This window comes from Alligator mississippiensis, chromosome 11 (genome assembly GCF_030867095.1).
Source record: "Alligator mississippiensis isolate rAllMis1 chromosome 11, rAllMis1, whole genome shotgun sequence".
Classification (NCBI taxonomy): Eukaryota; Metazoa; Chordata; order Crocodylia; family Alligatoridae; genus Alligator; species Alligator mississippiensis.
Genome location: NC_081834.1, coordinates 46,168,121 through 46,193,549, shown reverse-complemented (window position 1 = coordinate 46,193,549; position 25,429 = coordinate 46,168,121). Strand labels below are relative to the sequence as shown.

At 47.5% G+C, this 25,429-nt stretch overlaps 1 protein-coding gene across 1 annotated transcript; it reads left to right on the top strand.

Moving 5' to 3' along the window:
* Positions 1-11,725: 11,725 nt before the first annotated feature.
* LOC106737585 (butyrophilin subfamily 1 member A1) lies at positions 11,726-24,371 on the top strand. Its single transcript, XM_059714926.1, has 5 exons — positions 11,726-11,801; positions 12,690-12,749; positions 13,326-13,352; positions 16,246-16,278; positions 23,626-24,371. The coding sequence occupies exons 1-5, from the start codon at positions 11,726-11,728 to the stop codon at positions 24,144-24,146; spliced, it is 717 nt and encodes a 238-aa protein (XP_059570909.1). The 3' UTR covers positions 24,147-24,371.
* Positions 24,372-25,429: the final 1,058 nt, after the last annotated feature.

Here is a 25,429-nt window from a genome sequence, read left to right as displayed (position 1 = left end):
AGGAAGCAATTGCAAAATAGTTCTAGAATGAATCAAATCGGAAAATTGTATATTTTATTAATTCTGAAATCAGTGAAAATTAAGCACATATTTAAATATTATTAAGTACAGAAATACATATATGCTAATATGGAATGAATATTTCCAAGCAAGTTACCATTTTGCATTGACTTAACAATTATCCATGAAGTTGTGGAGGGGTGGCCAGAATGGAGAACTGTGGTTGTACTTTCAGGGGAGATGTGATGACCTAATGGCAGGTTAAGTCATGTTACAAATGGGGAACTCGAATATTCTCCACTGTTTTTTATAAAAAGGCGAAAGATTTTATTGGAGTATCCCAAGGGAGAGTAAAAATTTTTAACAGTTTTTCATGAGAGCTTTTCACCAAAATGAATTTTTCTTTATTTTATTTTCTTGGACTTTATCTAATTGTTTAAAAAAGCAATTCACAACATTTATTTCTGTGTTGTCATAAATCAAATGGAAATTAAAACAAACAACGAAAATTGTTCCTAGATATATTTTCTCTCTTTTCTTTTCTCCTTTAAGAATCAATAGACGACTAACAAAGAAAACCTATAGATTCCCAGTAACACATCTTTTTCACTTTGAAACTATTTCAAGCAAGAACTTGTTTGAAATCATTGCATAACCAAAAAAAGTGGGGGTGGGGAGGGAAGGCAGGAATACTTGAAATATTTTTTATATATTTTAATTGCCGTCTTCTATCAACTTCTATTATAATGCTGTCCACTTCCACTGCTACATCACTAACGTAGCAATGGAAAATGTTTTTCTTCAAGCCTAAACTGCACAATTCCTGAAGGGCTTGGGCAGCGGACAGGCAGCTCTGTGGGCTGCACCTTCTCTGTGGTGGGGTTAGGATCCAGACCTGGTCCTGGGTATTACATAGTCTCCAGCTAAAAGAAGGCAGCTCCTGCACAGCACAGCACAGGAAAAAGCAGCTCAAAAGGAAAACTTCAGCTTGACAAATGGCAGAAGAATGTAGACAGATAAAAGACCAAAACAAGAATCTGCCCCAGAACAGCGAGAGAACAACGTCAATTAACCTTCCAGAAAGAACACACTGGTAATACAGCAGAGCGCAGAGGAATAGGTGAATTCACAGGGCTATAAAAGATGGGGCAAGACATTGATTTTGGGTCTTGTTCTGCATGTCATCCTGAAGCACAGGTTCATCTGATGAGAAGGACCAGCAGAAGTTCAGCTTCTACTCGTGCTCAGCTTAGCCAACCGCTAAGTTGATCCGAGGAGTGATAAGACTGGTAACATATACCAGTGCAGAACAGAAATTGGGGAATGAACATGGGATACGTGTGTGTGTATTAAGCACCTAATCAATAAATGCTGCACTTCGCCTTATTGCCCGCTTATAAGGTCTCGCTCGTGATTTTAGAAATTGGCAACTGGTGTGCTGCAGAAAAATTTTATTAATTGAAGTGTACCTTGGGCTGGAAAAGGTTGGGAAATACTGACATAAATGTCTACATGTGCAGTTTATGCATCAAGGAATTGAATTTCCACTGTACAGAAGTGCCAAACATACTGTTGTGAAGTTTAAAGCAGAGCCACTTAAATGATGAGGAAGAAAAGACTTCCACTTGGTTCTTGTGACTAACATATGAGGCTAGTTGTCCATGATTTGGTAATGCCCTATACCACCTTTACACCCGAGTACAATTTATAGCCTCACTGAGACCATACAGACTGTGAACGACCAGGTAGCAGAACAAAATTACTCCAAGGTACCAGTGGTTACCACACTCTTCCGGAGATGATACCATGTAGCTCTACTGAGCTCTACTGAGCATGGCTACACAGTTTACCTATATTCAGAGTTGTCATGTAGTGGATTTAATTATTGTTATAATAGTGCTTCTATAATGGAAAAAAGTGAAGTAGAATTTCATTTAGACTCATACTTACTTGCCTATGAGACAAAACAGGATTTTGCCCTATGTACTGTTGTTTCATAACTCCTATAAAAACTGTGAAATGTCATTTTGAGTCAACCTGAGAACAATATTAGAGTAAAGATTGCCAAGGGCATGTCTCTAGAGGGGAGGAAACTTAACTTTCTCAGATTCCAGGAAGATCCTGGAAGCACATGTCTGGAAGCAGGGAAAGCCATGCAGGCACTCCTGGGGTTGAGGGGCCTGATCCAGAATAACTATTTCTGTGTGGAAAATCCTGGGGCACACAAGACTGAGACCCCAAGCCCAGAGACCTTCTGCCACAGGTGGCTGGAGAGTGTGGGAAGCTCCAGGCTGCCTGTGCTTTCCTGCCATAAAGAAAATAGATATCCACCAGTGGCAATGCGTAGGGGGTGCATGGGGGGGCATGTAAACCCCCTGAGAGCACTGGTGCACCCCCTGTCAGGCCACCCTCCCCTCTTAGGTGACAGGCAGGCAGGTGCACCAGTGCCCTCCTGTGAGCACCAGCCAGAGAGGTGGGGTGGGAGCACCACGGTTGGGAGCACCATGGCCACTCCTGGGAGCATCGTGGTTTCTTCCTGGTCTGTGAGATTGGCTGTGAGGACACCCCGTCCCTCCGCTCACGATGTCCACCAAAATAAAGCAGCACAAACTACAGCTACCTTTTGTAGTAAACATACTGTAGTGTGACATAGAGTACGGATGTCTATCTGCTTTTGCTTTGTGCCTCCATAAAAATGTTCATGGCATCATAAAGGCAGCAAAAGGTGATGTCTGCATTGCTGTGCAGGATTGAATAGACACCTAGCAGAAGCCTGTGACCAGTTTTACAGAGCAACGGAAAGCCTTCTCAAAACATATAAGTCTTAAGCCAAGTCAAATAGGTTTCCCTTTTGATTGTCTGGAAGTTAAAACACTCAGTTTAGGCCTTCTGTTCAGGGGGAGTAATTCCAGAATAACTATTCCCAATCAACTCTATATGTCAAAACACTTCTTCTGAAGTAAGACTATCCACAGCAGAAATGATCAGGAACACTTTGAATTTATACTCTTGTTCTGTATTAATTTCCACTCGTTCCATTTTGTCAAAACCACAACTTCCCTTTCCAGGGCCAAGCTCAGTAACCAAATATCTCAGCGTTTTTTTTCTGATAAGTCCTTGTTTTCCATCAGTTATCCCACCAGACGGTCTAACACTAGGACCCTGGATAATTACATCATTGTCTGCGAGTGAAACTCCTTTAGGCTTCTTGGCCTGTTGAAAATAGTGCAGGATTGTGAAACTGTTGGACACTCTCAGACGTGCCAAAACACCATCTCCACACTGCAGAGCATACAGCTCATTACGCAGTATGGATCGACACTCCCTACTCTTGCCACAGTCACCTATGCAATACCCTGAAGATCTTGAAGAAGACAGGTCTCATGTTGCCTTGAACAGCTATATTGGCATGTGACTGTATCTAGACCCCATTTTTAACACGGCACAGTATTATGATTCTAGATCTCATTCATTTACTATAGCCTAAATGTAATGAAAACTCTTTATCATCACCTGTCTCAACACATGATTTTTCATTTAGGGGAAAAGAGGGAGGGAGTTATCAGTAGGGTTATGCAAAGCTTCAGGTGGTGATTCGATTCAGAGGAGATTCAACCCAATTCAGTGGCCGGATCTCCAAGTCTGAATTGAATCATGGGACCAATTAAAAGGTCTGAAATGATTCAAAAAATGATTGGAAAAGATTCAGGTAGTCCCTGGTGGCTGCAGCTGGGAGCTGGAGCCGGACTAGGAGCTGGTAAGTAGGGGAGGGGCATGGGGGCTGGCGGAGGGGAGAGAGCACCATGGGGGGACCCCTGCTAGCCCCCAGCCCCCGCCCGCCCCCCCTCACGTGGCTCCCCGCTGGTCCCAGCTCCCGGTGCTTTAACAAAAAGGCCCCCCTCACTGGATGCTGCTGAGCAGGGGGCGATCCCTTCTGCCCCCGCAATGCCCCACGCTGTGCAGGGTGCTCTGCCACAATCCCCTGACCCCGCCTTGCTCCCCCAACCCCCAGACTGTCCCGCTGGGCCCAGCTCTGGCCCTTTAAGAAAAAAAAAATCCCAGGACTCATCGCTCCTGCAGCAGCCTCGGGGGGTCAGGGGGCTTGTGCAAGAGCCCCCCACACAGTGCGGGGCAGCGAGGGGCAGCTGGGGTCGTCCCCAGCTGGGTAGGAGTGGTGAGTTTGCGGTTTTTCTCATTTTTTGTTCTCGAAAGGCCAGAGCCACGGTGGGTGGGGCAGTCACTGGGGGCGGTGCTGGGGGCTTGTGTAGAGCCCTCCATGTAGCGTGAGTCAGTGCTGAGTCGGGGCCTTTTTTTCTCAAAGTGCGGGAGCTGGGGCATCCATTGCTGGGCTGCGAGAGGGGCGGGGGATGGGCCTGCCCTAGGGGATTCAGAGATTCGGAGAGCTGGCAGCAGCCAAATCTCCAAGTCCAATTTGGCCGAATCTATTCGGGACAGTGATTCGAATCACCAGATTGAATCACTGTCCCCCAAATCATCTGAATCCGAGTCTGAAGCGAATACTAGCTGCTTCGCACAAGCCTAGTTATCAGGGATAACCCTGGAATTTCTGTTTCAGCGGCTTTTTTAATTGTGCACTTTCGTAAATTTATTCAAGCCAAGGTTGTTCCCCTTGTATACTTGTACGTGCTGTCCTCTTGCTAGTTAATCCAATACACAAAGGCGATAACCAGTGCTCGATGTTCTCCAGGTGAATTCTTTCCTGCCGTCCCCTTGTGCTTTTGGATCAAGTTTCCATGAAGAAGATGCCTTCCTCATTGTGCCAGATCTCCAGAGTCTCCACATCGCTGCCCGGTTTTCTCGCACTCTTCATTACTTTTCATATTTGCAAGGTGGAATCAGGTAGGTATCTGCTCCATATTAATGTGTTCTCCTGCTGCTGAAAGGTTTGTTTAGTTTTTTATTGACACATTGCACCACTTCTACTCTTTCCTGACAAATGGAAAAGAAATCATGAGAAGTTCCAGACTGCATCAACATCATTGTGTGGGAAGAAAAAATAAATACATCTAAAATTAAAAGTTTTCCTTTTTCTCCCCAAGCATAGAGGAGAATAGTTCTTCATCTATCGCCCGATCATTTTTCCATATTTCTGTGTGCTTCTATGTTCCTCGTTCCCACAGTTTCCTAACATCCTACTTCTCTACTTTCCACTGGCTTTTCAAAACCAATATTAAGGTGGAATATTCATATCTAATCTGAAAATGTGATTAAAACATCAAGGCACCAATACATTTTATGGGATACAGTGTTCAGAAAAATGTCCAGTGAAAAACGTTAGGATTTCTATGACAAGAAAATACATGTTGTACTTATTCAGGATATTCTATCCTTTCCCAGACACTGAATATCTTAGCTTGGGCAGTCAGTTGCAGTTCGAGTTGCTCAGCCCTTTCTATTTTAAGGCTGTGTTTTCAGTTATTTGTCCTTTTCCCAGTCCAGGCTGAAACTCTGCCAGGTGGGTATCCATCTCATGTTGAAATCTTGGATTTCTCTTTTTTACTTCTGAGCTTATTTTGGGGTACTCTTGGTACATTTTACAGCCCTGTTTACAGTTGTTGGACCTGATCAGCCAGTCACTGCCATTGTGGGGGAAGAGATCGTACTGCCATGCCACCTGTCCCCCAACATGAGCGCTGAGAACATGGAAGTGAGGTGGTTCCGGTCTGAGTTCACAAATTATGTTCATCTGTACCGCGATGGGAGAGATCAGTTTGGACGACAGATGCCAGAATACAGGACAAGGACAGAGTTTTGGAAAGATGGCCTCACACACGGAAATGTTTCCTTGAGGATTCTCAATATCAGGCCTTCAGATGAAGGGCAATACACCTGCTTTGTTAATGATGGCATTACTGGCGAAGAAGCTGTAATGGGACTGAAGGTAGCAGGTCAGTGGCTTGTGTCAGTTCATCTCTGCATGGTTTTCAAGTTTTTTCTCTTTCCTAATATGCCAACTTCATGGAACCTGTGTATGAATTATTTTACAATTAGTCACTGTATTTCAATTTTATCCAGCTATTTTCACATTTCAGAAACATATTTCAATTTTTGTCAGTATTTTAATAATTTGAAGCAACATCTCCTATTTAATAATTTGAAGCAACATTTTCACCTAATAATAGAATTCAACATAAGACAGCGAGTGGGTAAGGTAACTAGTAGGGTGCAAGTGCTAGACTTTAGGAAAGCTGATCTCAATGAACTCAGGCGATTAATCAAGGATGCACTGCAGAGTAGGAGTTTTGAAGGGATGGGAGCCCAAGAAGGGTTGCTGTGCCTTAAGGAAACAATCCTTCGGGCACAAAGCAAGACGATCCCCGAGCGAGGCAAAAGAGGGAAAGGGGCCAGGAGGCTTCCCTGCCTGACCAGAGAAATCCAGGGCAGCCTAAGGGACAAAAGGGGAGCACATAAAAAGTGGAAACAGGGTGAGATCACTAAAGACGAATATACCTCCTCTGCTCGTGCTTGTAGGGAGGCAGTTAGGCGGGCCAAAGCTACCATGGAGCTGAGGATGGCAACCCAAGTAAAAGACAACAAGAAATTGTTTTTTAGATATATAGGGAGTAGAAGGAAGGCCCAGGGAGGAATAGGACCCCTGCTAAATGGGCAGAAGCAATTGGTGACGGACAGGGGGGACAAGGCTGAACTCCTCAATGAGTTCTTTGCCTCAGTGTTCCTAAGTGAGGGGCACGACAAGGCTCTCGCTGGGGTTGTAGAGAGGCAGCAGCAAGGCGCCAGACTTCCATATGTAGATCCTGAGATGGTGCAGAGTCACTTGGAAGAACTGGATGCCTTTAAATCGGCAGGCCCGGATGAGCTTCATCCGAGGGTGCTGAAGGCACTGGCCGACATCATTGCAGAGCCACTGGCGGGAATATTCGAACGCTCGTGGCGCATGGGCCAAGTCCCAGAGGACTGGAAAAGGGCTAACGTGGTCCCCATTTTCAAAAAGGGGAGAAAGGAGGACCCGGGCAACTATAGGCCAGTCAGTCTCACCTCCATCCTTGGTAAAGTCTTTGAAAAAATTATCAAGGCTCACATTTGTGAGAGCCCAGCAGGGCAAATTATGCTGAGGGGAAACCAGCACGGGTTCGTGGCAGGCAGATCGTGCCTGACCAATCTAGTCTCTTTCTATGACCAGGTTACGAAACGCCTGGACACAGGAGGAGCGGTGGATGTCGTATACTTAGACTTCAGGAAGGCCTTCGATACGGTATCCCACCCCATACTGGTGAACAAGTTAAGAGGCTGTGACGTGGATGACTACACAGTCTGGTGGGTGGCGAATTGGCTGGAGGGTCGCACCCAGAGAGTCGTGGTGGATGGATCGGTCTCGACCTGGAAGGGTGTGGGCAGTGGGGTCCCGCAGGGCTCGGTCCTTGGACCGATACTCTTTAATGTCTTCATCAGCGACTTGGACGAGGGAGTGAAATGTACTCTGTCCAAGTTTGCAGATGACACAAGGCTATGGGGAGATGTGGACACGCCGGAGGGCAGGGAACAGCTGCAAGCAGATCTGGACAGGTTGGACAAGTGGGCAGAAAACAACAGGATGCAGTTCAACAAGGAGAAATGCAAAGTGCTGCACCTAGGGAGGAAAAATGTCCAGCACACCTACAGCCTAGGCAATGACCTGCTGGGTGGCACAGAGGTGGAAAGGGATCTTGGAGTCCTAGTGGACTCCAAGATGAACATGAGTCGGCAGTGTGACGAAGGCATCAAAAAAGCCAATGGCACTTTATCGTGCATCAGCAAATGCATGACGAATAGGTCCAAGGAGGTGATACTTCCCCTCTATCGGGCGCTGGTCAGACCTCAGTTGGAGTACTGTGTGCAATTCTGGGCACCACACTTCAAGAAGGATGCGGATAACCTGGAGAGGGTCCAGAGAAGGGCCACTCGTATGGTCAAGGGCCTGCAGACCAAGCCCTACGAGGAGAGACTAGAGAAACTGGACCTTTTCAGCCTCCACAAGAGAAGGTTGAGAGGCGACCTTGTGGCTGCCTATAAGTTCATCACGGGGGCACAGAAGGGAATTGGTGAGTATTTATTCACCAAGGCGCCCCCGGGGGTTACAAGAAATAATGGCCACAAGCTAGCAGAGAGCAGATTTAGATTGGACATTAGGAAGAACTTCTTCACAGTTCGAGTGGCCAAGGTCTGGAATGGGCTCCCAAGGGAGGTGGTGCTCTCCCCTACCCTGGGGGTCTTCAAGAGGAGGTTAGACGAGTATCTAGCTGGGGTCATCTAGACCCAGCACTCTTTCCTGCTTATGCAGGGGGTCGGACTCGATGATCTATTGAGGTCCCTTCCGACCCTAACATCTATGAATCTATGAATCTCAAAAGCAGTTAGTATTTCTTTGCTCTTGATTTTTCAGTGCTTAGCACCTTGTAATTTCCTGCCTAAATTTATTCACATCCAAGTTATATCCATTTTTTCTTGGACTAACATTTTCTTTTAGCCTAAATAGTGATTTTTCCTTCATCATATATACTCCTGAATACAGTTACAGATAGCAAACACATCCCTTTCTGCCTCTGTTTTGCTAGACTGAAAAAGCCGAGCTGTTCTCCTAAAATAAACCTTTCTCTTTTGAAATCCCAAACCTCAGTTACAGTACTAATTTGCTTCTTTTTTCATTTAATTTGAACTCTGTGAATCTGTAGTCAGTCAGTTCCCAGGATTATTTTCTAGAACCAGCCCTTCTTAGCACAACCTTGTAACCATTCAGCCTCTAGAGAGACAAGACTTTACCCTGTGATCAGGACCTCTTTTGGGAGTTTAGACATGGAATTAAGATACACCTACAAAAAATCCCCTTAATTACCAGCACTCAGTCATGGGGGGTGACCCCCTCCCCTTTTCCCTCCAGCCTTTACTCTATCTTTATAGATGGCTTCTTCTAATAATCTACTAACTGTTCTCTGATTGCCTGTGTTCAAATGTCACAGAAATGTACAATTTGAAGGTGAACTGAACCAGTCTGTTGTGCACTTGAATGATGTCAACTGGTTGGGATTTATGTTCCTATGAAATGAACACTTCTGAAAAGGGAGGATTTCTTATCCTCTTTCTTTCACCTAATTTAGAGTTTTCACTGACGAGCCTGCTTTGTTTTTACATCTAAGAGGCTTGAACACAAATATCTATTATAAAACAATATTCAATAAATTTAGTTACATTATTCATTACTATAAGATAAAGCAATAATACAATATATTTTGATTACCTACTTTAAGCCCTTGTGCTCTGTTTAATATGATCTGCTTCAGCTGGACATGACATTTGCTTTCTTTCCTTTGCTAGATGTCATGTCTGAAAAAATTCAGTCTGTATTTACTGAGAAACAGGCTTTTGGGACTTTTGCTATAGCCATACTTTGTAGTTCTGCAGAAAATTATCTTTACTGGCAACCAATGATTATTCATGTCTGCCTTACTGTATTCAGTCAATAAAAACACACTGTCATGTAGTAGGATTTCAAGTAGCTACACTTTGCTTATGGCTAGCATGCAAAATTAATGAGTTAGGCTTGTGCTGGGTCCAGAGTCTGTACTTTGTATTGTGGTGTTTCAGTCCCTGAAGTCTACATGTCTGAAGTCTACAGTCTTTTATAATGCCCTCATTACCTACCAAAATCAGATCTGAATTACCATAATTTCTCATTGGCTCAATGTCTATTTCATGATGAAATTTCTCAGCTATCACATCCAGGAATATCTAGGCTCTATAGTCGTTAAAAGCATTTCTACCCTGCTCTGCAATATCTAGGAATGCTTGAGAGCAGGAATAAGATTTCCACAGTCCTTTGCAAAATTGACTCAGATTTAAGAAATATAATTTCTGTCTTTTTTAGCTTTAGGCTCTAATCCTATCATCTCTGTGGAGGATTACCAGAATGGAGGGATCCGCGTGACATGTTGATCAGCTGAGTGGTACCCAGAGCCCCAGGTGCTGTGGAGAAATGCCCAGGGACATCATATACCATTACTTTCTGAACTAAAATCCCCAACGGCAAAAGGCCTGTTTGAAACAGAAATTTCTGTTGTCATGAACGGACATTCAAACCAGAACTTGTCCTGTTGGGTCAGGAACAGCCTCCTTGACCGAGAGAAGGAATCAGCAATTTATATATCAGGTTAGTTTCCATCCAAAGCCTCCAGGGACCTACCTCTGCTGGAAACCAAGTGAAACATGAAGCAAACACACACGGCTAGCATTTCCACAGGGTCATAATAGAGATCCATTGAACTGTGTATTTGCAGCTTATCCGAATCCAGATTTTATCTCACTCTAACTTCTGAAATTTTATCTTAAAGAAACTGGCAGACACAGTCACTCAAAATATCAATGCAGGATGTTTCTGTGCTGTCAAGTTTGCCTACATGAATTTTTAGTGGGTATTTCATGGGTAGTTTGGTAGCGTCTATCTACAAGTATTGAGTTATTTGTGAATTCTTAAAGGCTTTTCACTGCACTGCAACACTGTTCATTATTTATCATATAAAATTAACTAAGTTGTGTGTTATCACTCCTCTTTTAAGAGTTGTTGCTCCTCCTTTAAGGGGCCGGTGTTGTTTTAAAGGCCTTTTCCGTAGCAGTCGTGTTCCTGAAGCATTCTGCCCTTCCCTACATGCTCAGGGCATTTACAGATGTGCTCCAGGCGGCTGTGGAGCATGTGCGTGGCAGGGGGGCTTTAATTAGCTCAGCTCTGAGCTTTACTTTAAAGCCCCCTGCTGCCATTTTTCAGCATGGGAACACTGGTAGACGTGATGCTGGAGGCTGCTGGAGCCTGGGTATTTCCATACTCCAGTGCTCCAGTGTTCCATACAGTGCTCCAACGCACTGTAATTACTGCATGTTGCTCTCTGCACATGTATAGGAGCCCTCAGAGTTCACTGATTCAGGTCTTAAATAGAAATATTTTTCCTTTGCTGCTGCTACGTGTCAGCCTTCCTCCGAACCACTGGGTGTTGCCTTCAGCCAGGCTGGGGATTTGACTGGCCTGTGCCAGTGTCCTGCTGGGGCTTCAACCCAGAATATCCTGGGGTCTTGCCCAAGGTCAGACCACTTGACATATTTGGAGTCAGGAAGGATTTTTACCCCCTGGTTAATTAGTATGGACTGTGGAGGATTTATCTTCATCTGTAGCAGGGGAGCACGGCCCTGTTCCTTGAGTCTCTCAAGCAAAATATAACAATCCTCAAACCAAAAGGCATTGAGCGCTGTGCCACCCCCCATGCCTGTTTTATCTGTGGCAGTTTAGGGCTTTTTGTCTCATAGTTGTGTCAGGATTGACTATAGTTTTTTTTTGACTAGACAATGGGTTTGTATCGTACAGTGTGGATAGAGAAAATCCTACCGCAGTCAGGGGGCTGGACTAGAAAACCTCTCAAGGTCTCTTCCAGCCCTGCCTTTCTGTGCACACTTATGCATGTGCCCAATACCTGCTCTTCTGCTTTCTAATTAGAGTGCATCAGAGCCAACTCAGTCAGTTTATTGGTTATTAAAGCAAGTTTCTGGTTTTTGCATGCTGCTAAGTGTTGCTGCTGTCATTCATATCTCAGGCAACTCCTGAGAGAAACTATTTATGGATGACCTTGGCATAAATACATTGGATTTTTTTTCACCAATAACAAAGTAAAGCAAGTCCTGCACATCTTGTTTTTCAGCTTTATTTTTTCCAAGTGTGAATCCCTGGATGGTGGCCCTGAGCGTGATCCTGGTGGTTTTGTTAAGTTTCATAATCCTGAATGTATATCTCTTCAGAATAAAAGGTAAATACAGGGTGGGATATAGTGTTGTTAGTGAGCAATTTTATTCACATAAATGAAAGAGTATATGAATAATATTTTACTCTAGACAACCAAAGGGAGGCAGGTAGTCACTCTGTCCCACACCAAACCTCCAGCACAGCAAAGTGCAATGGTCAGGAGGTAGAGGTTGCTTGTCTGGGGATGGGGAGAATCAGAGGCTAAAAATACCCCCTAGTCCCAAGGGGTGGGGGAGGGGAGGGAAGAGGGACAGTCTGCCAACACCCCAAGCCTCTCTGAGCATACCTCTAGCCCCGATACTACCAAACCCTCCCAGACCCCTCCAAAGCCCTTCCCATGGACCCTGATTGTCCCCACAATCCCCAGTATCCCCTGCACAGACCCTACCTGCCCCCTTGATCTCCCATATCCCCCACTGTGGACACTCTCTGCCCCCATTTGTGCCTCCTGTTGACCCTGGTTGCCTCCCCAGTCTTCCAGACACGTGCCTATACACCCTGCCAGCCCTCTCCCCACTCCTACCCCCACCAACCCTGCTGTGGACACTCCCTTTCCCCCCCATCCCCCAAACCCCCCACTACCTCCCCCATCCAAACTTACTTTAGATCAGGTGGCCATTTTTAACTCAATCTAACCTCCCCCTAATCTCTCCAAATGTCTATACATACCATTAAGGAAGAGTAGAGCTGTTATTCTGTTAAAAGTTCAAAAATTTTATGTCCTTGAAATAGGCCTTTCGACACACAACTGTACACCAAAAAGGATAGGCAGAAAAGGGACACAGCTCTCAGCAACTGGATCCTGGATACTACTGGCAGTATGCAGATAAACACCACAAAGAGGTTGTCGCACAAAACACAGAGTACCAGGCTTAAACTGATGAACATGTAGTGAAGCACTTAATCAAAGTATCTTTTTTTTTCAATCCAGGAAACCTTCAAAAAGAACTTGGTAAGTTTTTCTTTTATGTCTAACTCAACTTTTTCCATGGTATTAAATGTAGCTAGACTTAGCGGTTAGATTCATTCTCTCCATGCTGGAAAGAACAGAAAACTGGCAGCAACACTAAGATGCCCTTAGTTGGGAATGCTTTGCTCAGAGCCCTCAGGCACTCTTTCCTGGCCTCTGTCATTGTTATTAGCCCAAAGCAACGCCGCTGTTGCAGCAGTTCATGGAGTGAAATTGGAACATTAATGTAACTGGAGATGCAGCTATTAATTAGGTTGAACAATGGTATATGATGGCAGCACAAAGCGGTTGGGAATCATTGGAGGAACTTAAACACATGCCTCATGTGTATAAGGTACCCTAAGCCATGGAGAAAATAGGTAGCTGTATTCTGTATCTATCAAAAACTTCTCGGGCAGTTCAGAGAGAATAACTAACAATAATCCAGCCTAAATGGCAATAAGAGGAGTACCTCTGGAGCCAGGTCCTCTCCCAGGAAATGGTACAGCAGGTCCAAGTCAGTGGTGTCTTTGGATACTGAGAATCTGAAATTCTCACCACTATTTCTCTTTGTTTCAGGGTGGAAAAGAGCTGTGATCTGTCCAGGTAATGAAAGTTCATGTAGAATCAATGGTCAGTGCTCTCGAGTCCCGTTATTTTAATTTTTCTCAGGTCCTGTTATTTTAATTTTCTTTTTCCTTTCCAGTCAAATTCTTAGGCTCACTAATAGTTTGTGGCAAGAAGGTGTTGTTTTTTTTTACTAAGGTCAAAAAACTCAAAATCTCCTATGGCCAGTTTTTTTTCAAGGAACCTAAAAGTCCCCACCACACACACAGCATTTTCTGTTTCTCCTTTTGAGTGTAAATGCCAGGTTTTAATCGTATACATGCCAAATGCCTCTTATACATCAATAAAATTGTATTCCCCTGGCAGCCTGGACATGTAAGTATACATGTGTAATATGAACATGTGCAGTATGAACATGTGCAGCAGGCTCTGAATTGGCCAAGAGGGTGCACTGCTACATAGGTGTGTCCCTTCTGGACGTATACCAGTCTTTAAACCTTGAAAAGGTAGGTGGCCAGGAATGTGTGGCTATCAGGTGTCAAACTACACAAGATGGGGCTGCACTCTTGTATTTTAGCTCCAACATTTGAGTGCTTTAAGGCACTTGTTCAGGTAACCAGAGATCTGGGCTCTTGGTTTGTTTATCCCAACATTATTCAAACCTCTTTCTCTTTCTCTCTGATTTCCAAGTATGTTGATTTAATTATCATAGTACAGTTCATGCGTTACCCCAGATGGCCTTGGGCACTCCTTCGGAAACTGGCCCCTGAACAGTCAAGACAGATAAAGATGTGGGGACAGAAGGGAGAGGGCAAACGAGCTGTGTCTGGCTCGCAAAAGTGGTGGCAACTGCCAAGAAAGGGACAGGGGCCTGTTCATAGATTCATAGATTCATACACCTCAATAGATCATCGAGTCCGACCCCCTGCATAGGCAGGAAACAGTGCTGGGTCTAGATGACCCCAGCTAGGTGCCTATCTAACCTCCTCTTGAAGACCCCCAAGGTAGGGGAGAGCACCACCTCCCTTGGGAGCCCGTTCCAGACCTTGGCCACTCGAACTGTGAAGAAGTTCTTCCTAATGTCTAGTCTAAATCTGCTCTCTGCTAGCTTGTGGCCATTATTTCTTGTAACCCCCAGGGGCGCCTTGGTGAGTAAAACCTCACCAATTCCCTTCTGTGCCCCCGTGATGAACTTATAGGCAGTCACAAGGTCGCCTCTCAACCTTCACTTGCGGAGGCTGAAGAGGTCCAGGTGCCCCAGTCTCTCTTCATAGGGCTTGGCCTGCAAGCCCTGAACCATACGAGTGGCCCTTCTCTGGACCCTCTCCAGGTTATCCACATCTCTCTTGAAGCGTGGCGCCCAAAATTGAACGCAGTGAGCACCCAGCCCAGGATGTCTCGCAAGGGATGCTCACTCTGTCCCATGGACGGGACTCCCTTGAACTCTGTCCAGCCCTGGTTGTCACAGCCACTGCACTTCAGTGCTTAAAGGGTAATTGTCTTACCTTTAACACTAGTGCACTGTGCACATGGACATCTCTGGCAAACAATAATTGTATATATCTAAAAAACAATTTCTTGTTATCCTTAACTTGGGATGCCATCCTCAGCTCCATGGTAGCTTTGGCCCATCTAACTGCCTCCCTACAAGCGCGAACAGAGGAGGTATACTCTTCTTTGGTAATCTCTCCCTGTTTCCACTTTTTATATGCTCCCCTTTTAGCCTGTAGGCTGCTCTGGATTTCTCTGGTCAGCCAGGGAAGCTTTCTGGCCCCTTTCCCTCTTTTTCCTCGCATCGGGATCGTCTCCCTCTGTGCCCGAAGGATCATTTCAAGGCACAGCCACCCTTCCTGGGCTCCCATCTCTTCAAAACTCCTACTCTGCAGTGCATCCTTGACTAATCGCCTGAGTTCATTGAAATCAGCTTTCCTAAAGTCTAGCACTTTCACCCTACTAGTTACCTTACCCACTCAACGTCTTATGATGAATTCTATTATTTGGTGATCACTGTCCCCCAGGTGACAGTTTTAACATAAGCTCTTGTCCCTAATGGGTGTAAAATATCTCTGATTTGTGGCTCTCCAGGAGCTGGGTACACAATAAGAATATGTTAAATCACTCACACATTGAAAATCCCTTTGTTTATGGATTGTGAGAAGATATAATCACGTAGAAGCAGCATCTATCCTGTCTTGGACAGCCTGCATGGCCCAAGTAGAGGTTGATCAGAAGAGGTAATAGGAACCTGAAAGAGATGCCTGTATGTCAGTAATTACATGGGCATAGTTTTGATGGGAGGCTTTTACTTGGTCTTAGACTCGTACATGCCTAAGTCACTTGAATAGTTCTGAACCTTGTACACAGAGCCAATCATTTCTTGTCTCTTCTCTGTTGCTGTTTAAGCATGTTGACATCCTCACACTGATGCCATGTCTGCATGGATGAACACTTGCCAGAGCAGGCAACTCCAAAGAGGAAATTTCAAATCCCTGCCTATGTGACAGCTCCCCATATGTTTATGTCATATCACCTAGAAGTAGAAGGAAACACTCTTGTACTTCCTGCCACAATTACTCCATAGGCCTGGCCCTTCCTACATTTAACTCAAAGAGGGATTTTCCATTATATGAAAGGCAGCAGGAGCAGGTCTTCATTAATAGTCTTGTCATGCTTCTAAAGAGTGTTTGTAGGGAAAGTTTTCTTTAGTATCAACAACTGCTTCAGCAACAGTGGTCTGAGAAATAGCGGAGACTGGTAAGTGTGTGGTCCTCTGACAGAGAAGCCATCAAAGTGTCTGTCTTCTGGTTATTAATTATGAGCACACTGAAGTTTTAGATCTATTTTTACTAGTGTAATATTGCATGCAATAACACATTCTGTTTATACATTTCTTCTAATGAGTTTTCATATTTGATTCTGTGGTTGCTTTCAGGGCTGGGACAAACTGCACCGCCTCTGGAAAAAGGTACAATGTTCAGACTATATCCATAGCCAAGTCTCTCCAGCATTGGGAACCTATCAATTTAGATCCTTTAATAGAATAATACAATTAAGATTATCCTATGTATTAATTATTAATTAAGATTAATATATGTATTAATAGCTGCTGATAAGAATGAGTGGCACTGTGTCCTCTGACATTTCCAGACCAGTACTGGTGTATGGCAGGGAGGGTAATGAATAAGGGAATAAGCAATAGATCACTCGACATATATCTAGAGTTTAGCGCTCTCCTCCTATAGCATTGGCTGTTTCCTCTGTTGGAGGAACTTTTTATGTTGTTATGTTCTTACTGAGTGTGGAAACACATAACAAGTGAGCGGTTCCACAACGTCACAGATTGGGGACTGGTTCACAACTGTTGTTTGCCAGAGATGTCCACATGTACAGTGCACTAGTGTTCAAGGTAAGACAATTACCCTTTAAGCACTGAAGTGCAGTGGCTGTGACAACCAGGGCTGGGACAGAGTGAGCACCCAGCCCAGGATGTCTCGCAAGGGATGGGTTCAAGGGAGCTAATAAATAAACAGTGCCAAGAAAAGAGCGGGGAAAGAGGGGCAATAGGATTCTGGCCACATACCAGAGTAGCCAGTTGCATCAGTGGGCTGGGGAGAGGAGGTGGGAAGAGCAAGGCAACGTGGGATGCCTGGAAGACCAACCAGACCCATGTCACGGACCATTTGGTATCTGCTGAACCAAAGTACAGTGAACTGGTTCAAAAGACACTGGATTTTCCCGGTACAAAATTAACCCGTTCCAGAAAGCTTTAAAACCACTTTAACAGTCCATCTATTTCAAGTTCATTAAGATGTATTTCACATAGTCTAAGCCTAGAAACAGGCATTGCCAAACTGAAGGGGATCAGCTGTAGTATGACATATCACATTACAAACTGATCTGCTTTCCTGAGTGACACACATTGCCCATTGTCCCACCCTGGGCCCCTGCCTGATGCAGGACAACAGATGATGTGTTCCCGGCCCCTTCCTGCCTCACATCAGGTCCTGCAGTGACACAGGTGCCAGGGAATCCTTCATGCCCTGAGCCTCCTTGTCAAGATACACACTGACCCATGCTTTAGGCACGAGCAGTTCAGGATGGGGTGGAGGGAGACTACATTGCAGGAGCCAAAGTATCTCCAGCACGGGTCAGCACGGTTCATGCCTGGCAGCTTAGGGCATTGGAGATTACTCAGCTCCTGTGCAGGAGTCAACGAATCTGCAGCACGGGTCAGCACGGTCCATGCCTGACGGCTTAGGGCACTGGAGATTACTCAGCCACTGTGCCCCCTACACTGGGACTCACGCTGATCTGTTCCTCTGAAGGAGGCATGGGTCAGTGCAAGACCTAGCACAGGTCGCAGGGTGGAAGCCCTCGGTCATACAAATCTTGGAGTGAAGTCAAGAGGCCCGCAGGAGTCCCTGAGTCTTGTACCTCCATACCAGGACACACATTGGCTTTCCCCATTTACAGTGATGTGCCCCAGGCCTCTTTATACATGGAGAAAATCAGGTGGGTCCCTGAGAGGCTTGAAGGGATCAGGATTTAGCCCTTCAAGCCCCCTCAAGCTACCAGAGCACCTGCCCAGGGTGAAGAACGTATTTCCGCCCTAAGTGTTATGTGTGTCCATGCCCCATACAATATATCCTTTGTTTTGTCTCCACATGGCAGTGGGTGGGGATGTCACTTCTCAGGGCAGGACTCCCACATCCTCATGCTTTTCAAGGCACACCATGAGATGCGGGAGCCCATGACACAGTACTGGATCTGCATGGGACTGCATCTCCCCCAGACCCTTCTTTGCCTGCCTCCTGCAGAGGTTTCTGAGCGGTCCCTCCTCCCTACCTCCTGGTCTCCCCCTTCCCCTCAATTCCCTGCCATGTTTGGCTACACGGTCAGCAAAGTGCCCCAGCCACCATCACAGGCCAGGCCTCCTCCACCTCAACCACTATTTGCTGCTGTTCCTACCTTCCTTATTGCCTCTGTTATGGATGAGGCAGGACAAAGTCATCATCTGTGGAAAAGGGGCAAAGTGAACTTTCTGTCTCTAAAAGAACAGCCCTCAAAATACAGAAATGTGAAAAGGAGAAAATAAGAATTAAAGTTAAAGCAAGGAGAGAGCAAGAAAAATCTGGTATTTCAAGTCATGAACTAGGGAGAGACAGGAGAAATAAAATATACACAATGCTTAAGGTACTAGGGAGAAAGACAGTCCAGTGAGAAAACATGACGGGGCAAAGACTGGAAGGCCTGAGTGCTGTGGGGCCAGGATCAGAATATTTTCAGGTGCAATAACAATGAAAACGGACTTCATAGTATCATAGAAGTAGGGTCGGAAGGGACCTTGTAGATCTTCAAGTCCGACCCCGTGCCTGGGCAGGAGGAAATCTGGGCTCAAATGACCCCAGCCAGGTAGGCATCGAGCCGCTTCTTAAAGACACCCAGGGTAGGAGCCAGCACCACTTCCCTTGGAAGTTGGTTCCAGATCCTAGCCGCCCTGACTGTGAAGTAGTGCCTACGGATGTCTAATCTAAACCTACTCTCCAACAACTTGTGGCCATTATTCCTTGTTATCTTGGGGGGTGCTAGGGGAAACAAGGTCTCCCCCAAACCCTTCTGGTCCCCCCTAGCAAGTTTATAGACGGTCACCAGGTCCCCCCTCAGCCTTCTCTTGTGAAGGCTGAACAGGTTCAGGTCCCATAGCCTCTCATTGTAGGGTCTGCCCTGCTGTCCCCAGATCATGAGGGTGGACCTCCTCTGGGCCCTCTCAATGTTGTCCACATCCCTTTTGAAGTGGGGTGCCCAGAACTGAACACAGTACTCCAGCTGTGGTCTGACCAGTGTTGTGTAGAGGGGGAGGATCACCTCCTTGGACCTACTTGAGATGCACCTGTGGATGCACGATAGGGTCCAGTTAGTCCTGCCGACCGTGACCTCGCATTGTCAGCCCATGTTCATCTTGGAGTCAGTGATGACTCCAAGATCCCTTTCTGCCTCTGTGCTCTCAAGAAGAAAGTTTCCCATCTTATAAGTGTGCTTCTGGTTACTACGCCCAAGTGCAGCACCCTGCACTTGTCCATATTGAAACGCATCCTGTATTTGGTAGCCCACCCCTGCAACCTATCCAGGTCTTGCTGCAGTCTTTCCCTCCCTGCTAATGTGCCCACCTCACCCCAAATTTTGGTATCGTCAGCAAATTTGAACAGGTTGCTTTTCACCCCTTCGTCCAAATCGCTGATCAAGAAATTGAACAGTGCGGGCCCAAGGACTGAGCCCTGGGGGACTCTGCTGCCCACTTCCCCCCAGGTCGAATGTGACCCATCCACCACCACCCTCTGAGTACGACCCTTCAGCTAATTTGCAATCCATCTGACTGTGTAGGCATTGGTGCCACAGTCACCAATTTTTTTATGAGGATGGGGTGGTCGACAGTGTCAAAGGCCTTGCTGAAGTCCAGAAAGACTACATCCACGGCGACATCTGCATCCAATGCTTTTGTGACCTGATCATAAAAGGCAATCAGGTTGGTCTGACATGATCTGGCCCTAATGAAACCATGCTGGTTGCCCTTGAGCATCATCCCCGATGCCGGCCCATCACAGATGTGCTCCTTGATGACCTTCTCAAAAAGTTTCCCCAGGATTGAGGTAAGACTGATGGGCCTATAGTTGCCCAGGTCCTCCCTCCTCCCTTTTTTAAAGATGGGGACCACACTGGCTATCTTCCAATCATCTGGAACCTGGCCCGAGCACCACGAGTGCTTGTAAAGCCATGCCAAGGGCCCTGCAATAACCCCTGCTAGCTCCCTCAACACCCTGGGGTGGAGAGCATCTGGACCTGCTGATTTGAACATGTCCAGCCCCTGCAGAAGCACTCTAACCCAGTCCTCCTCAACCTTAGGTCTTGAGGCGTTCTCCTTGAGTCCGTCCTGAATCACGGTGGGGGAGTCCCAGTCCCTGCACAAGAAAACGGAGGTGAAGAATTTGTTAAAGAGGTCTGCCTTCTCCTCTGGCGCAACCACCAGATTGCCCAGCATATCTTGCAGGGGCCCCACATTTCCTGGTGCCTTCTTCATCCTCCCTATATATTTGAAAAAGGACTTTTTATTATCTTTGATCTTGGACACTAGTCCTAGCTCTATGTCTGCCTTAGCTTTCCTAACAGCCCCCCTACAGGCCCAAGCTGTGGAGGTATACTCTTCTTTGGAGATAGCCCCCCCACAACCTTCCACTGGGTGTATGCTGCCTTTTTGGCAACCAGGCCTTCCCGGACGTCCTTGTGAGCCAGGGGGCCTTTTGGGCACTCTTGCCCACCTTGCTTCTTGTTGTGATCGTCACCCTTGGGCCCAGAGTATTGTCTCCTTAAGGAACGACCACTCATCTTGGGCACTGAGTTCCCCTGCCCTTGAGAACCCCAGCGCCTCTCCCACCAGTCTCCTCAACTCGTTGAAGTCTAGGGCTACCGCCTTGCTGAAGGCCCTTGTCACCCTGTGCCAGATGATGAATTCCAGCAAGCGATGATCGCTATCACCCAGGTGGTCAAGGACCTGGAGCCCCCTTACCAGATCATCGCCTGTGGCCAGGACCAGGTCCAACAGGGCATTTCCTCTGGTGGGACTGTGCACCTCCTGGGTTAAGTGGAGGTCCTGTATCTCGGCCAGGAACCTCCTGGAACGGTCCGACCTGGCTGACTGCTCCTCCCAGCAGATGTCCGGGTAATTTAGATCACCCATGACAACTACACCCCTTGCCTTAAGTGCCTCTGCAAGCTGGCCCGAAAATTCCCGGTCCAGCTCCTCCCCTTGGTTGGGGGGTCTGTAGTAGACCCCCACCGTTAAATCCCTCTCCCCACGACCCCCTTGTATCTTGACCCAGAGCACTTCAGCTTGCCCCTCCTCCGACCCCATTTTGCTGGCAGAGGATGTGTATTGCTCTTTGACATAGAGCGCCACACCCCCCGCTTCCTTCCTTCTCTATCCTGCCTGTAGACCCGATAGCCCCTAATGCTAACTGCCCAGTCGTGGGATGAATCCCACCACGTTTCTGTAAGCCCTACTATGTCTGGGTTTGAACAGGCTATTCTGAGGGCGAGTTCCTCCTGTTTGTTCCCCATACTCCGAGCATTGGTATACAGGCATTTAAGGCTTTGCATAGCTGCGCGTGCCACCCCCCGATTAGGAAGATTATCCGGACCCCTATTTCTTACCTGGGCACTCCTTGCATGTGTCACCTGTCTTGCTTGGGTGGTGTCTCCACATCTTCCTGCAGCCCCTCCCCCGGCGAGGCAAGTTTAAAGCTCACTGTACGAGATCAGCCAACCTGGAAGAGAAGGCACACTTGCCTTTAGGAGAGAGGTGAAGCCCATCCCTCTTGAGGTTGACCAGAAAGTTTGAAGAGAAATCAGGAATCTGCCTGCTGAATTGGTCTGGACAAAAGGGCATTGGAAGGGATTGGAGTCTGTCAGGGTGGCTGAGTGGAGGAGTTGTGTGAGCTCCTATCTGCACATTCATACACCAAGACAACTGTGTCCATACTGCTACTTTATGGTTCTCCTGCCCTATGTCTATCTCTACTTCCTTCCTTTGGTTTCTCTCTGCTGCCTCCTTCCTACCGGGTACTGCTCTCTCTTTTTCTTTGTGATCTCATCCCTTGTACATCTGTCCACTCTCCACTACCTTTCCCTCCTTGCCTCTTGCTTTTTCTTCCCCAAGTCTGCTTGTCAGCACAATGGGTGGTGATGAGGGAAAGGAAACATCCAGCTTTTCTCTCCCCGCAGTCATTGGGCCTTTATGTGAGGGCATGTGACTCTCCTTTTATTTCTATTCTTCCACATTGGGGACACGGCAGTTCTTGAAACAATCGCTGACTTGTAGGGACTAGTTGGGGACTACTCCTCTAAATCATATTAGCTGCAGGCCCAGACAGATGGAGCCGAGCCCTTTCCACCAAGGAATCTCTTAAGATGAGTTGGAAGAGCAGGCGAGCTACTATAATTTCAGTCGTTCCTGGGGTTGCTTTCCTCTTCCATCCAACCATCATGATATAATCTTTCATCTTTCCTTATTAATTAGAGTAAGGGCATTTGATGCCCAAAACTTTGTCCAACAGTTCTCCCAACTACATAGTAAGACCAATAAAAGATACCACAAAAACATCTTGGTCTCCTGGACATTTCCTGAATCATTGCAGCTACAACAGTACTCCAACTCTCTTTATTAAGACACCAAGTGAACTTCCTGACTTTTAACACAATTAACTGTCTCTTTGCATAAGTCACTTATGGCTTCCTCACTTCTTCTTCCCCACACATTATATCTCCACTCTCACTTTCAGCCCTTCCTATTTGTGTATATATTTTACTCCCTCCCATCAACTATGTCTTAGGCTGTTACTTTTGGGTAAGTTCTGGAAACTGGCTACAAACAGCTGCGCCAAGCTCTGGAGCCCTGCTATCACCTCTGTGCCAAGAGAGGGGGAGAGACCGGAGCTGCGCTGCCTCAGGCCCCTCCCCCACCGCCTGCTCTGACACGCGGGTGCACACATTGATACGGACCCCGGCACAGCTGTTTGGAGCCTCCCAGCCCTGGCCCCGGGTAGCTGCTGCCAGATGTTACAAACCCTGCTGGGAGTAGCCCGGGCTCCATCGCTGGCAGCAGCTAACCAAAGCCAGGGCTGGCCATGGCGTGCTGAGCAAAATGGCCTCTCTTGCCATGCTTGGCACTTGTGGGGGGTTGCCGACCCTTGCCTTAGGCTGTTCCTTTTGGGTAAGCTCTGGAAACTTGGGAAATTGGACTTACACATGAAATCTGGGACATAGCAAATCTTTGTGACATGTGGACTGTTTGGGTCCAAGTTTTAATTTCTTTGGCTGTGGCTTGGTGGAGTGGGAATATCTCTCCGGGAAAGGGCCCCCAGAGTCTGAGAGCGGGGACGGTGGAGCAGGGTGGGATTGAAGACAGGCAGTGGATAGGGCAGAGGGAGAGGAGCTGTATCCATGCTTTCCCCTTCACACCCTCTGCCAGGCTCTCCTGAGCCCCCAGGGTCTCTCATCCCTGCCTGTGACCGGCAGGTGCAGGAGGGGAACGATCCCGTGTCCCAGCCCTGGCCCAGCCGGTGTGTTTCTGTCCCTGGCCCGTCTCTTCCTGCCAGGGGGAAATCGGCCCTGCCTTTTGCTGAGGTCTCCGGGCTCCTTCCTGCTCAGGTCAATCCCGGCTTCACCTCCAGCTGCAGCCAAAGCTGCCCCTGCCTTGATCACAGCCTGTCCTCGGGCTGAGCGCTGCTCCTCACGCTCCTGTTATCTCCTTTCCCCGCAGAGGACGTGACTCTGGATCCAGACACGGCTCATCCCAAGCTCATCCTGTCTGAGGATGGGAAAAGTGTGAGATGGACACACACACGTCAGGATCTGCCCAACAATCCTGAGAGATTTGACACTGAGCGCTGTGTGCTGGGCCGTGAGGGATTCACCTCCGGGAGACACTGGTGGGAGGTGGAGGTGGGGGAGGGAGGATGGTGGGCCATGGGGGTGGCCAGAGAGTCTGTGAGGAGGAAGGGATGGATCAGCTTTAGCCCCAAGGAGGGGGTCTGGGCTGTGCGGTGCTATTGGGGTCAGTACGTGGCTCTCACTGCCCCTCACCGTACCCGCCTGCCCCTAGACTGGGCGCCCAGCAGGGTGGGGGTGTATCTGGACTGCACATTGGGGCAGGTGTCGTTTCTCAATGCTGACACCGGGGCCCCGATCTTCACTTTCTCGCCGGCCTCGTTTGCGGGGGGCAGGATCCGGCCCTGGTTCCTGGTGGAGGTTGGTGAAATCAGGCTCAGACGGTGCCAGTGAGAGGGAAAGGAAACGTGCAAGACAGGACCTGCTCGTTGTCCCCTCCGGCCTCAGTCGTGCTTGTGTCTGTGACCCTGGAGGACCTCTCCCAGCAGACGATCAGCTGTGCCGTGTCCGTGGCCCTGGACGCGCAGGCTGGGTTTCTTCATCCCCCAACGTGGCCGAGCTGGACGGTCGTCTCTGCCCGTGTGTCGTTTCCTGCATGACCGAGGGGCCCTCGGGGGCCTGTGGGGTCCGGCACCCATGGGTGCAGCTGCGGGGGGTCGGGGGAGGGGCAGTGAAGAGGAGGCAACAAAACCCGGGGCCGGTTGTGTTGGGAAATGCAGTTGAACCCAGCCCTGATGTTCATTGCAGCGCTCCTTGTCCAGAGCCTCTGGTCCTTAGAGGTGGAGTCGCTGCAGCTGCTTAAAATGTGATTTGTGCAAATTTTGTCCCTTTCCCCTCACTCTGATTATTGAAAAATCACTCCCGAGTGACTCATTATCCTCATATTTGCAGTCAATAAAGCTATTGCTATAAAAATTAAAATATCTTCTGCTTGGTGATTTATTTCTTTATTTTCCTATGTCATTTCCCTGTCACAAATGTTCTTGAGTGAGCAGTTGCCTTCAAGGAATTTGATTCCTCATGGAACAAAACCGACTGCCTTCACTGGGAAGTTTGCATGTCAGTAAGGTGGGACTGTTGGCATTGCTTTTTGTGCTGCCTGTGAGGCAGATGGACATAAACCTTTTCTATGGTTGCATCCAAATTCCACTGGGCTAGTTGTCAGCTCGTCCTTTCTGGTATTAAGTCAGATATTAGAAAATCAAGAAAATGTGAAGTAAAGCTCGTGCTCACACTCCTTACAGGGGCTATGATCATAAGAAATATCAGTGTCATGTCTGCTCGGAGTTAGTGATATGTAAACTGTGGGGACAAAACTTCTGTGGCGGACTTACTGATACAGCTCAGCATACCCGGGCTCGGAGAATCTTTTTTTGTGATTGGTGGAGCGTGTCCACCAATCAGGTGGTGCTGGGAAGGGGCTTCCCCTGCCCCTGCTGGGGGGCTGGGGGAGAGAGGAGAACCCCAGACCTGGTTGTAGCCTGCTCTTTGCAGGTCCGACAACACATCCGGGCAGAGCCTCCAGAGTGAATAAAAGGAGCTGCATCCTCAGCATGTGGCAGATGCATCGAGGGACAAAGAGGACGGGCAAAGAAGAGCTGGTGTGAGCTGGCCAGCGGGCAGAACCAGTGCCCTGAAAAGCCCGAAGATGCCCCTTTGCGAGTGGGAGCAGTGAG